The sequence below is a fragment of the Coptis chinensis genome, unplaced genomic scaffold (genome assembly GCF_015680905.1).
Source record: "Coptis chinensis isolate HL-2020 unplaced genomic scaffold, ASM1568090v1 utg653_pilon_pilon, whole genome shotgun sequence".
Classification (NCBI taxonomy): Eukaryota; Viridiplantae; Streptophyta; class Magnoliopsida; order Ranunculales; family Ranunculaceae; genus Coptis; species Coptis chinensis.
In genome coordinates, this window is record NW_028238177.1 from 229915 (window position 1) to 244643 (window position 14729).

Consider the following 14729-nt stretch of genomic DNA (forward strand, 5'->3'; position numbering starts at 1 on the left):
GCCGAAAGCCCGTTTTCCGGTTTCTCTCCTCATGTGAGGGATAACTCCAACAACTAGATGCCATGAAGGGTGTATTTCCAAATGCAGATTATAGATTAATTCCTACTTCCCAGCCCACAAATTCTTTAAAAAGTTCTAGTAGTGAGCTAGAATGACTTTGAATATTCGCACATAACTACATAAGTAGACACCAATTCAAGTGAATGTCCAAGTAGATGTACGCGCACTTTACTCTCTGGCCTACTGCTTCTTTTGTTATTTCCAGTCAACTGAACACCAACGTTGCTTGTACGATACAAAAGTCATGGATTTCTATCGGGTTTTAGGCAAGACGTCGTAAAGATATCATGCCAAAAGCATGTCACTGCAGTCTTCTGGCAACAAAAAGTGGTTCTCCAATAGGCGTACACTTGATCTAGTGGGACTGATGCGCGCAGAACAATTTTCGCATTACGAGCGAGTTGGGAGTCTTTTTTTTTTTGAAGAAACTTATTGGGTTAAGGAGACCCAAACCTATTATTAAAGATTTAAAATCTTACACGGATTAGCCCGGAGCGGGTTAGGAGTCTAATTTCAATTCCAAGTACACTTCATAAAATTTTAATGATAAATTAAATGTAATTCTGTTGAAGAATGAGCTTGATATGTATATCTAATGGCGAATGTGCGTGCATATCTTACATTCCTTACCAATATGCTGAAATTGATTTTTCGATCTACAGTATATGCTCAAAATTTAAGAGCATCACCTATAGTCCAACAAAGGACCAAAGTCAAAAATATGATTTACTAGATGTTTATTTTGACTAATTGGACATTTAGACCACATTAATAAGATAGTGTGTAGGGCTGGCAATGGGTCAGGTAAGAACCGATACCTGATCCGATCCGAACCAATAAAAATGGATCTGGAATAGGTAGTTAGCATATTGGATTGGTTCTGGGTCTTGAAAATCATAACCAGACTCTTATTGGATTGGTTCTGGATTAAGTATGTATCGAACCGTTATAGGCTTGATCCGATTAAAATATTTAATCTTATTCTTCCTAATTTTCCTCCACCATATATTTCTATTACCGCAACATTACAATATTTAAAATTCCAAAATAAGATATGCAAAATACATATGTAATATTACGATATGTTTTTTACATAACAAAAAAATGGTTTATATCTAAAGAAAAATCATCCCTTACAAATTTGGATTTAAAATCATTCATTATGCCTTTTGGATTTGTGTATCCTGTTTTTGTGTTTAGTAAAAAAAATTATTTAATATTCATATAACGAAAATTAGGATCCAATTATAAAGAACTCGGTTCACCGGATTGAAATTGAACTTATTGGTTCGGAACGGATCGGATCCGGAATCAAAAAAAAGTTTTCAATTCGGTTTTGGTTCTCTAACTCAAATATCCGTTCGGATCGGGTCCGATTTTGGTCTGTATTGTTGAAAAGCGGATCGATTTTGGATTTGCATATATCCGGACCGATCCAACCCATTGCCAGCCATAAGTGTGTGCAAGTGCCTATTAATAAAATCAGTAAAATTTTTAGATGATGATACCAGAGATTTGGGACTTGAATCCGCCAATATCAAGGAGTTATTTATCTCATTTAATAAAAACTGCAAAAAAAAAAAAAAAAAATAAATAAATAAATAACGTGTGACTAACTAAGACTGCACTACCCTAGGTGACGCACCTCGTCATCTGCTAAAGTAGGTCGGGTCAGGTGTATGGGATGGGGTTAGAGCTAGATTCTGCAGGAATTGGGAAGGTGGGTTCGTTTTTGGGCTCGGGCCAGAAGACGACATAGGGATGGCCCCCACCCCCCTAATTAAGTAAGGATGTAGCCACTCCAAACTCTCAATTATCTCGTGGTCTGGACCAGTTAGGCGGTCGTCACCGCTCCTCATTCTCCACTCCATAACTCTCCACTGAAAACAAGATCAAAATCAGCGTCAATTTTAATGCAAAACAAACCCCAACTATGTATAGAGTGTATTAAGTGGGCTGCGGTGTTGGGTCCACATAGCCACCGACCAATATGAACTTGTCTTACTTAAGGCTTGTCGTTGACCGCCCAGTCTCTGTAGCTAGCATTATTTGTTGTGTTTGCTGGCGCAAATCATCATGTGGAGCTGAATATCAAATTCTAATGGGTGGAGAATTATATTTACTTTCTTGCACATTATATCTAGATGCTGACAAGTTGGCTACTGGCCTGCAGGTCAAGCCTTTCAGTTTGGAACGAACTGGTCTTAGGATCTGTTATATTTTTCCTATCTCAAAACTCCCAACCTTTGTTGTTTGTGAGGACAGAGGATCCATGTTTTTAATCAAGAGTACGTAATTAATAACTCTGAACCTCACCGCTGATTGTAATGGCCATTTATGCTGCATCCTTACTTGTGAAAGGGTTGGTTCGGCTAATTATAGGGTGTTGTGTTCTTTATCGAACTCATTGTAATGACTCGATGAGACTTGAGAGAGCATTCGAGACAAACTAGTTAGACTTGATTGACATGGGAGCATGTGGGGCCATCAACACCGCTGATTCATTATGACATTATCATTTGACCTTCTATTAGACAGACTGACAACTATGTTTGTCCTTCCTCTTATTATATTGACAGCTTCCTAATTTTACTAGAGATCGAGGAAATAAGGCAAAGGCTATGGACAAGGTTCGTATTGACCCAGCCAGCAGCAGCCTGATTACGTTTTGTGTTTTTGGTAAAAGTTGGTAGTATGCCCACATGCGAAATGTGATGTGTGGGTGCACGTCAAAGAAAATACCTGTTTTTTCCTACAACTCCAAGCGAGCAACGCAGGCATCTCGTGATTCTTTCTAACACCGTAAGGCCGTAACACATTAAAATTATATATTGTTTTCTCTTTCCATAGTTCTATATTCCGGCTTACTAGATCTGGATGCTTACCGTCATATGCTTATTGTCATAATGATGTCATAAGACAAGAAAATTTTAGTATGTCATTTTTATTTTTTATTTTTGATAAAGATAATTCTCTTATACAATTTACACATACAATACGCGTCAGTAACCTATATAGTCACAAATTTGGAATTCAGTATAAATTCTACAAGAATAAAATAAATTTGTACAAATTCGATAAAAAATTAGGGAAAAAAATCAAAAAGCTATAATTAATTAAATCATAGAGATTTATGTTAGCGTGTAATTGTGCATTGGTGCATCATGTCAAGGTCACTTTGAGTATGTATCAAATTCAAAATTTGCAAATATATATGTAAAGTCTTGTTATTCTTATACTTTCCTATAAATATTTGCAATTTAGAATATAAAAAATAACAATAAAAACTATCCAACATTATAAAAATCGGGAAATCACTAAATATATGTAAACGTCGAGAATTTGGAGACTTTTAACGTTTTTATCGTTTAAAAAATTAATAACCAGTAAATTCGGAGACTTTTTACGTTTTATTGAAAAAATCAGAGATTTTTGTGACTATGAGTACATACATGTCTAATGCATAGTTCGTACCAACATAATAAATTTTAATTTCAAACATATTTCATTCAATTATTCAAAATATATTAAAATTTCAAACATCTTTAAAATGTATCAAAATTTTAAATATTTAAAAATGGCTTAACTTTCAAATTTTGGTTATTGTAATTTAATTTTCAAAATTCCAAAATGGTTCCACTTTCAAATTTCTAAATTTATGAAAACCCATTTAAGTAAGAGTGTAAAGGGTTAAACCCATAACTCAATTATTCTTCTTTCCTAAAGGGCTAAAACCATGCATAACCCTAAAAACCCTTTAAATTCAAGTCCTTAAAATCACAAGTTTAATGAGACCCAAATGACTTCACTATACCGTTGTGATGAACTTCCAATCGACCTTACAAGGTCCATTGAGTATACACTCAAATGGTCTTGCTATGTCATTTCTCATCAAACGGTCTCATTTTTATGTAGATTCAAATGGTCTGAACAAATCGTTTGAGACAAAGCTCTTGGGTTTTTTCTTTAAGCTTGTCGTTTGAGTGTACACTCAAGCGGTCTGCACGGGCTGTTTGAGACAAAGCTCTCGGGTTTTTAGCTAGACGATATGGCTTACATTTGCATCAAGTTTCCGATTTCCGATTAATTATTCTTTGAGGTTTATTCCTTGTAGGAAAGAAGAAATAAAATTTATAAGAGGATGCAAGAAATCACGTACGAACTCACAATATTAAATCCGTATATATGTTCGTATTGGCGTTGGAATACACGATTATGGTTGCTTGAAGTTGTTTGATGGCTTTAAGCTTCAAGAACAATTGTTGAAGCTTAGTTGTTTGACGGTTGCTTTAGTCTTTGTTCATTTTCCTTTATTTCATTGTTTTGTTGTTTTAACTTATTTTGAGCAATTTTATGGTTGATGACTTCCCAATGTTTTGCAATGTAATCGGTAAGATGCCAATTGTAACAGATCAAAGAAGTTTTAATATATTTTTACCAACAAAAAAAAATTATAATATGTCTAGCAGATGGTGGCTTTTCTCACAACCCACAAACTCTACTATCATGCTAATATAACAACAAAATCATACCTACTATGTTCAAAGACCAATTGAAAGTAGTCATGCATTGGAGATTCACATCCACAACTGGCTTGCATACACTTCTTATACAAAAAGATGTCAAAAAATTGGGCAAGCTATATTTAAAATATATATCAAATTTAGTTGTAGTTGACTTATATCAAGTGTTCTTAAATTTCGGATGTCGGGGATCTAGTATTTGATTATCGATGTTTGTTGATAAATCTATCTAACGTTTTTTGGTTGTTGTAACATATAAAATGGACTTATTTTAACAAAATCAAACACCCCTTGTTTCTTGTTTCCATATTTCAATTAGTTAGTTAGATTGCTCACTCTCAATTTCAATCTCTCAATTCATCTCCATTGGCATTAACATTATTTTCAATTGTTGGAGTGGTATTTGATTGATCAAAGATTCATATTACTATACTCAGTGCTAATTGATCTTTTGTAGTTTATAGTGGTTTTGAAGTTCGCCAATGATTTCCTAATGAACTAGAGAGATGGTTATTCTTATGAAATATTAGGGTGTGAATATATCTTTTTGTGGTTTAACTTTGTATAATGGTTAGCTAAATGAAAACATGTTGAATGATGTTTGAAAGATTAATCTAATGATTTAAAACATGTTTTGAATGGTTTATATGAAAGGCTAATGATCGATCAAAACATGATTGGAATGGTTGTATGGAATGAGAAAATACTTAAGAACAAGTTATAATCATTTGACGGATTGCAAATGATTAGAACATGTTTATGTAAAGAAAATATGATGGAAAACAAGTTGGGCAGTAAATAACTAATGATTGAAACAAGGTTGAAATAAATAAAAGAACTTTGTATTTAATAAAATTTAAAACTTGAAATGATAACAATGGAAAATAAGATAAAACAAATAAAACTAAAAACTAAAAATTATCTAACCTAGCTCTACTCCTACTCCTACTCCTACTTTATCTAGTTAATCATATCTTTTTCTCTCTATATTTTTCCTTTTTATATAGAACTTTTACATGATTACATATTTGTCCATTTTCTATCATTTTTGGGACAACACATCACTTTGTTTTTGCTTTTACTTTATGTTTTATATATTACTTTCAAATACAAATACTAAATAAGATCAAATGAATTAATATTGTGGATTTTTGAGTTGAGGACAAGTCTTCTAGGCCTTTGAGAATTAATCATTGGTCTTTGGTCTTTGGTCCTCGGTCATTGAGTTGTTTTTTACCGTTGATTGTTAACTTTGACCGTTGATTTTTTGGTTTATTTTCTAATAAGTTTTAGTCTTAGTAAGATGTTTTATTTAAGCTCCTTTTGGCACTAGAATTCCTCATTTAAGATATTTCATCCGAAATAGACTTATAACCTGAAAAAGCAATAATAACATAAATTTCCTACATTATTGATTATATAATATAACTGAAATTAAATATTATAAGCGGATAAAAACGTATATTTGAGGTCGGATCAATAATTTAGAAGTCACAATATCTACATGGTCAATATGCTTACACCAACAACCTTTAACCAAAAAAAATAGCCTTGTATTTGTGATGCAATTGTGTTCTTTCTTTGTGGTTTATGAGCTTTGATATGATAAGCAATTAAGCACGATGAATGGAAACAGTAGCAAGTACTTTTACGTGGTTATATATTGAAAAACTATTAAAATAAGCCTAAATAGTACACCTTCTAATTTGGGCTTCCGTTTTTTTTGGTAATTAGCAATAGTGTTTTAAAATAATTGGAGACTCTGCACATGCTCCAAAAAAATTGAGCCAAGAGAGTATAGCTATAATATATATCTAAGGAATGGTGGTTAGACCATTGGAATTTTGGGAACCGGCTACAAAATATATTATCTCAAAGTTCAATCATCGTTAGTGCAAGTCCAATGGAGGGCTAGCAGAAGGGTGCCACATAGGATTTTTAGCCTTGTTATCTTGCCAGCCATATTTGCCATGCCAAAACTTTAAATTTCATTCCAATGAGATTTTTAGTTTTGATGTGATAAATGGATATGGACGGTACAATTTTTAAGAGCCTTCGATCTAGCAGCCCCATTCCAATGGTCATTCGGTGTTTGGGTGCTATATGGCCAGTACCCATGTAGCACCCCATTGGACTTGGACTTACAGTTTTTTTTCAAATTTAGCTTGAACCCGGATATCATTGGCCATTTAAATCAAAATTAAAATTAAAGTCGATTATTTTTTCTATGGGATTTTTCTATTCGTCATAAATAACTAGATCTATATCGGTGATCTATTCTTCTGTTGGCATCTCTCCTATGATGATTTCAAGCTAGAGTGGGCATGTTTTTTTATTCTGTATTGATAGAATTAATAAACAGTGGTTGGGCTTTAGCTCAGAGGAAAAGGGATAAGGTGGGCTTTTGGGTACCCAGTTACATACAAAGAAAATCCATCGGGAAATAAAAAACATATTCCAGACTCTAGAGCAAGACGAAAGGGAACAAATTATGAGTGAGAAGGAGCAGGTGGTGTGTGTAACGGGAGCCAACGGGTTCATCGGTTCGTGGCTGGCCCTGACTCTTCTGGAAAAGGGTTACTACACCGTTCATGCCTCCGTCTATCCTGGCTCTCCCACCTCCCACCTACGCTCCATGGGCTCCACCTATCCCGGACGACTCCACATATTCGAGGCCGACATCCTAGACGTGGATGCCGTCTCCAGGGCTGTCCAAGGGTGCCACGGGGTGTTCCACGTGGCTTCACCCTGCAACTTGGAGGACCCCAAGGACCCACAATCCGAGCTGGTGGTCCCGGCGGTGCAGGGCACTCTCAACGTTCTGGAGGCATCCAGGAAGGTGAGGAGGGTGGTGCTGACCTCCTCCATTTCTGCCATGGTCCCCAATCCAGCTTGGCCCAACACCATTCCCTTCGACGAGACCTCCTGGACCGATCTCCACTACTGCCAATCTCGCCAGGTATCTCTTGCTTAGCAACCAAACCTTTTCCTGTCTTTTTTGTTAATTTATATTGCTTTGGAGCTGAGGAGTTGGATGCTTTTGATTATTTTAGAGCTCAATTATTTCTTCTACCTCTTATTATTATTATCATTATTTTTTATTGCTTTGGACTTGAGTTACACATTTGGTAGTGTACTAATATTTATGGTTAGTTTTAGGCCTTGTAACTAGATTAAATTCTCTATATTAGAATTATCAGTTGGTTCTTTTAGTTTGGCAAGAGACAAACACAGGTTATATCTGACCTTGTGATAGGCTTTACAATCAAGCCAAAGAAAAATCAAAGTTCAAACTCAAAGGGGTTTGCTCTTGGGTGGTTCGAATTCACTCTTGTAGTTTTTTAAATAATACCTTTTCTCTGTCAACTGTGTTCCTTGATTATATTTGGGATGATAGTGGCCCAAACACTAAAGAGGGTGTCATGGTGGGTTGACTTAATTCTCAAACGTGTACTGTTGCCTATATTTGTCTCGGCCTGCACAAACTAAGTTTTTAAGGAGTAAGACACTGCTAATAAGTGTTCTGTCCATAATCAAGTTCCTTAGGTCACATTAAGGATATAATCCTACTATTGTGCTTTGAACACGAGGACTAAAAGTTCGGTAAATAAACAAAGAAAACTTGACTTACTGTGTAAGTTTTATCTGCCTTCTAATGTACATACAGAAATGTTTGCAACCATTGAACTTACACTAAAAAAAAGAGAGGACCTATTACAGCTGAGTGATTCTATTTGTTGTAACAGAAATGGTATCCAGTGTCAAAAACATTGGCTGAGAAAGCTGCTTGGGAGTATGCAGAAGAGAATGGAATGGACATAGTGGCAATCCATCCATCCACATGTTTGGGCCGTCTTCTTCAGCCTTCTCTCAATGCCAGTTGTGCAGTCTTGCAACAGGTATTACAGGGATCCAAGGACACACAGGAGTATCATTGGCTTGGGGCAGTGCATGTGAAGGATGTAGCTAACGCCCAAGTGCTTCTCTTTGAGACTCCATCAGCTTCAGGGAGGTATCTCTGCACCAATGGCATCTACCAGTTCCGTGACTTTGCCCATATTGTCTCCAAGCTTTACCCAAAATTTCCAGTTCACAGGTATGCTACTGTTGCAATCCCATGTTGTTACCACTAGTTGCTATGCCTCTTGGAAAACTTATTTCAAAATTCTTTAATCTATTTTACTTTTTGTTCAAAAACTTGCCCAACTACCATTGATATTAGCATTTTCATCCCGAAAAGTATCTCATTGTTCCTTTGCGGTAATGGTTGAAAAAAAAATGGTGGTAATGAAGTGGTTTGCGAAAGCGCTAGGGTTTGCGGTGGTGGTGGTGGTGGTGGGGCGGTGGTGAATCGCTTTTTAGATTGAAATTTAGAAAGAGATGGCTCTGATTCCAATTGATGGGGAACAAGGTAGAGATTTGGAAGAAAGGATACGGAAATCCTTGATAGAATAAAAGAATGGAAGAGATTTAGGAGTTAGACGAACAAGAAAGATTGAAAAGATTGAAGTTTTGAAGAAAGAAAAATAGGTTTTGAGATAATTGATCAACTGATTTGATATTGAATAATTGAATCATCGAATCAAGTTACAATAGCCTCTTTATATAGATAAGTCATACTTGATAACCAAAAAACCTAAACTTCTAAATCTACCTAAACTCAGTAAGGGAAACTACTAAGTCAACTTACTAATTTTACTTATGCAAATCCCCTAAAAGTGAACCTTCTCATCATACATAACGAAACCATACACATCCAACTGAGGAACATCATTATTGCCGTCTTTTTTAGTCATTACTCTTTTTATTAGGCAAACGGGACTCGAGCCTGACGTCTAATATATTATGATATGTTGCATATCTGAATATATATGGCCAATTTAAAAAAAATAATGATTTGCTTTTTAACCTGTCTTATATTGTCTCCGCGAGGCAGGCTTTCTGAAGGGCTTTCTTATCAAAGTTAGTCTTGATATTTACTGATTGTCCTCTTTCTTATTTGTTTAATTGTGTATTGGCTAAAAGGTTCAATGACGAAACACAACCGGGTTTGATGGGGTGCAAAGATGCCGCTAAGAGACTGATTGAGTTGGGTATGGTCTTTACACCAATCGAAGATGCCATTCAAGAAGCAGTGGTAAGCCTCAAAGAAAAAGGTTTAGTGGATAATGGAAAGCTACTATCTTAGATCCATCCCGGGCCTTCCGTTTAACTCTTTCTATAAGCCTGAGTCACTTACCTTCCTTTTCATATCAAGAATCAGTTGCAATTGCAAAAATATTACTACCACCATATTAAAACCATCATTTTTTTGTCTTGGTCAGTGACATGTATGTACTGTTTTTATTGTCGCAGTTGCTTTTTTTTGTAGTAATGTGGTTTGTACGGATGTAATCTAAATGTTGTTTTGATAAATAAAGTTCTGTCTGTCCGTCCCTGCTTGTTTGTTTGTCCTGCCCTGCTTTTGAATGATGAAGGAAGGATGTTGGATAATTTTAGTTATTCAATTGTAAAACAGGTGACCCTAAAAACGACTTGTGGAAGTGGTTTTGGGGGACTTCAGGGGAGTTTTGGATATTTTGAGTGGTATTACGCGAGCCTTAAAACAAGTGCTGCCATGTGACAAGCCTCGTTTTCTCGGCAGTAAAGCTAACTCGCCTGAGTGAATGCAGGCTTTGCATTGCGTTTTTTTTTTTTTTTTCTTTGTCCAATACGGGTGTTAAATGCGCCCATAAATCTCCTCCAGTTCACTGGTATGGCTATCAATATCGTGAGCACAATCACGGCAATATTCTTCCAAATGATGCAGTTACGTGTGGATCTAATATCTTCATGTTTAACTACTCAAAGATTTTAATTGACGTGCAAGTTTCACGTTAAATTCCAGTCGTACATGAATATACATACATTGGCATTCCTGTTTCAAATGGAAAACGCCTTTACACATATATTGTTACTATTATTACAAACAAATATGAAGTATGCTTAGTAGAGACATCCATTCGAAGGTAAAACCCCACAAATCCGACAGTGATTCATCCAGCTCAAGACAGCTAGTTGCAATGCTTAAAAAATGGTGTTATAAGCACCTCCATGGAGACATTGCATATATTTTTCTTCTACTATGTAGCTCCTTAGCCTCTTGGTCATCTATAATATCCATAATAGAATCAATTTCAGCACTGCCATAAAACCTGGTCTCACTCTATCAAGGTTTCCATGGAGCAGGAGGTGGTGGGGGAGTTGGAAACATGGGTGGAACTGCAGAGAATATGGTATTTTTATCAATCCCAGTTCGGTCACCTGACAAAGCCACAAGTGCAGCCACCAGACCTGCATTGCCTGCAAGCGTGGGCTCAGTGTAGTTGTAGTTAGTACGTACATCACGAAATCCATCATTCTTGTCCGGGCCTGCAACCATGGCTCCAACAACTATGTTGGGATTAGGCTTTGGACTATCTCTCCACTTCCATCCTCCTTTACAATTATATCTAACCCTGTTATTTGGTATCGATGCTCCCCTATGATGAACGTGCTTTGGATAAAGATTACCAAAACCTACAACATAACTCATTTTCGAGGATTCTCACCAAGGATATAATTGATCTGCCAAAATCCAAATAACATAGCTCATCAGAGATCACCTAATAAAGTGGGTTTGAAATGAAAGGGAGGGGGGGTTACACACCTGGGTCTTGGCAAATTCCCGTAGCACTTCTATTGAGTAAAAATTGGGTCCACAATACCATCCTGGTGTATCCGCAGCTTCAAGATAATCACTGTATAGTGTAGCTAGAAAGGCAGCATTGACAACATACTGAAGGGGCTGCGGCCTTCCATGGTTTAGTTGTATTAAACCACCTGCAACAATTTAACAGTAAACATGAGGTAAGACATTAGACAATACCAACAATATGGGAAAATAAAACAGATATTGACAAACCTTTAGTTCTATTGAAACTTGTGAAAACAGGTAAGTAGGAACACATGATTATGCTTGTCTGGTTGTGAAACGTGCTCAGCATATCCTCATATGGATATCCAGGACTCAAAAACAGTCTCAATCTACTCAAAAGTACCTGAAAGACCAATACCACATCAACAATATATAGGAGCCCTCATGAGATTCAGACACCACAATTTGATCATTCAGTAATGAGATTTGGAACTTTTGACCTCGAATTAAATGAACATAATGATAATGAGTCCTAAATCTTTTCAAGTTACTATATTAATACCCTCAAAATATTGAGAATTTATGCTTTGATGTTTCTGTAGATTCAACGAGGATCATAGCTTTGATCTTTCTAGACAGCTTTTGACATGCATTGAAACCTTTTGTGTTGTCTGAACTCATTTATTATCATTGTGTTTTATGCTAAACTCTAAACTGGTCAATCAATTCAGAATTCACGTTGATTAAAAGAATAAAGTTTATTCAGCTAATTGGATCAAACTAGCCAATATTTGAGACAATTGGGAACAATGTACCTAACTCAAAGTTATCAACACTGTAGGATTTAATTTCTTTTGCAGTAATATACTTCTTCCTGAAATCAGAACTCAGAGTCTCAGAGTAACTGTAGGAACATTCATTCCAGGATGAGTTTGGGTCTTCAAAAACTAAGCAGCAAAGGTGTTATTCATTGACATAAAGAGACAAACATGTTAAACCACCAGGAAAACAATTACATATATAATTGAAACAATTGACCTTATCCAGCACATGGACAGACTATGAAAAACTAATAAAACTACAGCTCTTGTCAACTTGTGTGACTGTAAAAGTTTGCGAAGCGTGATCCTCCTTTGTTAAGAGTCAAGTGAACAATGTGCTCAGCAGGATGATGCTACTATTACGCACTATCATAATACAACCGAAATTCCAAAATAAGAAACATAGGATAAGGAAAAGTGAGCATATTTACTTACTTGGGTACCAGCAAGTTTGTTATCCCAGCTCAGGACACCATAATCCGGGCCACCCCAAAATGCACCAGCATGTCTAGCCATTTTCCTATTCGTAGCCAAGTCAAGATAAGTAACATTTCCGGTGGCATAATACAACCACGCTCCACCCCACACAAACTCGTCCCAGTAACCTGTTGAGTTGTAAAAATGAGAAGGGGGGTCGGAGCTACTACCAGTGTACCTACTACGTTGGTCCCTTGAAAACTGAAAGACGGTCTTGGCACCATGGACTAGCTTCTGAGAGTAAGTTTTGCTGTCTTTGAACACTATAGAAGCAGCGGCCAAAGCAGCAGCCATTTCAGCAGCGAGATCGGAACAACTGTGGCATACATAAACAGGGCGCTGGTAATCAATGTCTTCAGGTCGCTCCCAGCAATAATGGTCATTTGGAGTGGTTGACCCTCCAGAAGTGTCACCAGCGCCAACTTGGGCATAGATCCTGTCAATTTTGTCCGCAGACGAGTTGAAGGTCTTAAGAAGGTAATCGGTCCCCCACTTGATAGTTTCTTTGATGTGGTTGAGCTCACCGGCAGCTTCGTATTTGGCGCTGTACTCTATGACACTCCAACTGAGCATGGTCATGGCAAAAGAAGCAGGGAAATTGAATTTAATAGCGTCGCCTGCATCGTAGAAGCCACCCACCAGATTCTGACGGACAGCTGGATCAGATATGCCATCTTTCATACCGGAGTTACCCCTCCAGGAGACGTTATTATGCTTAGGGAGAGGGCCAGCTGCAAAGAGGAAACAAAAGTATCCATCCATTAGTGCTAAAGAAATAGCAAGTAACCATGACAGCGAATGGAAAGAAATTATAATCCATAATTGCAGTGGAGTGTAAAGAGTGAGAGAGTGAAAGTAAAATGGGATTATGCATAGTAGTAAGTGACACTGAAAATGAGTTTATCCATCCATTATAGTAGAAACGTAAGCAGTATGGATGTGTTAATCTATCTGAGAGCTCGGGAGAATGGTGCAGCAAGTAAGAATCGAGCTAAACAAGAAGTAACTAATGATATGGAAGATCTGAGTAGTTACATTTCTGGGCATTGAAGAACATGAGGGCCTTGTGGAGAGCGAGAGTGTAGTTGTCCGGGGGAGGGTGGGAGTGGTGATGGCGAGGCACAGTCTTAACGATGAGGGTGATGAAGCCAGCAATGAATCCAGCTGCGAGGAGGGTGCCGACGGTCCAGACAAAGATCTTGCGGCTGACTACAACGCACCCGAGATCCACATACTTCTTCTTCTTCTGCTCCATGGGCCCCAGAAGCCAGCTCTGCTGAGTCTCATCCAGAGGCCGAGATAGTGCGGCCCTGTCGAAATCCTGCAGATTGCGGCTCCGGTCATCGTCGGTGGCAGAGTCCGCCGCGTTGATCTCCAATGGGCCTCCCCAAGGGTCGCGTCCGTACATGGCAGCTGCTCTTCTTCTTCTTCTTGCACTCCAATTTGGTGTGATATCAAAAACTCAATCTACACTTTCTTCTTCTTCTTCTTCCGCTTTTTGAAAAAGAAGAAAGAAAGACCAGATCTGAAGCAAGCAATCTGTGGTGGTGCTGGTTGTTAATAATGCAAATAGAAACAGAACTGGCAGCTGGATCTCAAGTAGCTTTATATATTTTATTATTATTATTATTACTACTACTAACAATGTATAATAAGTAATAAGGAAGACAAAAATGCATTTAATAGCAGCTGGTGGGATAAATTATAACTTTACCAACTCCAGCTGAGTTCATTTCTTTGCTTCACATTAGTTAATCGTTCTTATTTTAGGAGGTGCAACTATTTAATTGATTAATTAGTGTTTTGCGTTTGGTGAAGTGGTGCGTTGTGTGGTGCTGATTCCTTTTCACAGTTGGCGCACCGACAGTGAGTGATGTACTCAATTCAACTGACGCCTATTATTTTTTCGTTTTTTTAAAGCTTTTTTGTGGAAAACCTTCACAAGCGCCAAGGGTGTAAAAATGAGGGCTAAAAAAAACCGGACCATATAGAACCGGAACTAAATTGGGTTTTTAACCAAAAACCGGATCAGAACCTGAACTGAATATTATTGTATGTTTAACCTAAAAAATTATTAAAATAAATAATATAAAAACTCAAAATATTTATTTATATATTACAAAATTTTATTTATTAGTGTAATATGTAATATTTAATGTTATAAATAATATA

General features: G+C 37.0%; 2 protein-coding genes across 2 annotated transcripts; one reads left to right on the top strand and one right to left on the bottom strand.

Annotated features, from left to right (window-relative positions):
• The first annotated feature begins 6791 nt into the window (after positions 1 to 6791).
• Positions 6792 to 10020, top strand: LOC147472894 (NAD(P)-binding Rossmann-fold superfamily protein). The gene is made up of 3 exons (XM_086588114.1): positions 6792 to 7542; positions 8330 to 8679; positions 9609 to 10020. Exons 1-3 carry the CDS (start codon positions 7075 to 7077, stop codon positions 9769 to 9771), a joined length of 981 nt encoding a protein of 326 aa, XP_086444240.1. The 5' UTR covers positions 6792 to 7074; the 3' UTR covers positions 9772 to 10020.
• A 392-nt stretch (positions 10021 to 10412) lies between these two features.
• GH9A1 (glycosyl hydrolase 9A1) lies at positions 10413 to 14104 on the bottom strand. The gene is given in 6 exon segments (XM_086588113.1): positions 10413 to 11162; positions 11165 to 11189; positions 11272 to 11444; positions 11527 to 11662; positions 12516 to 13288; positions 13593 to 14104. Coding segments are annotated over 6 exon segments (1851 nt in total). The 5' UTR covers positions 13966 to 14104; the 3' UTR covers positions 10413 to 10791.
• Positions 14105 to 14729: the final 625 nt, after the last annotated feature.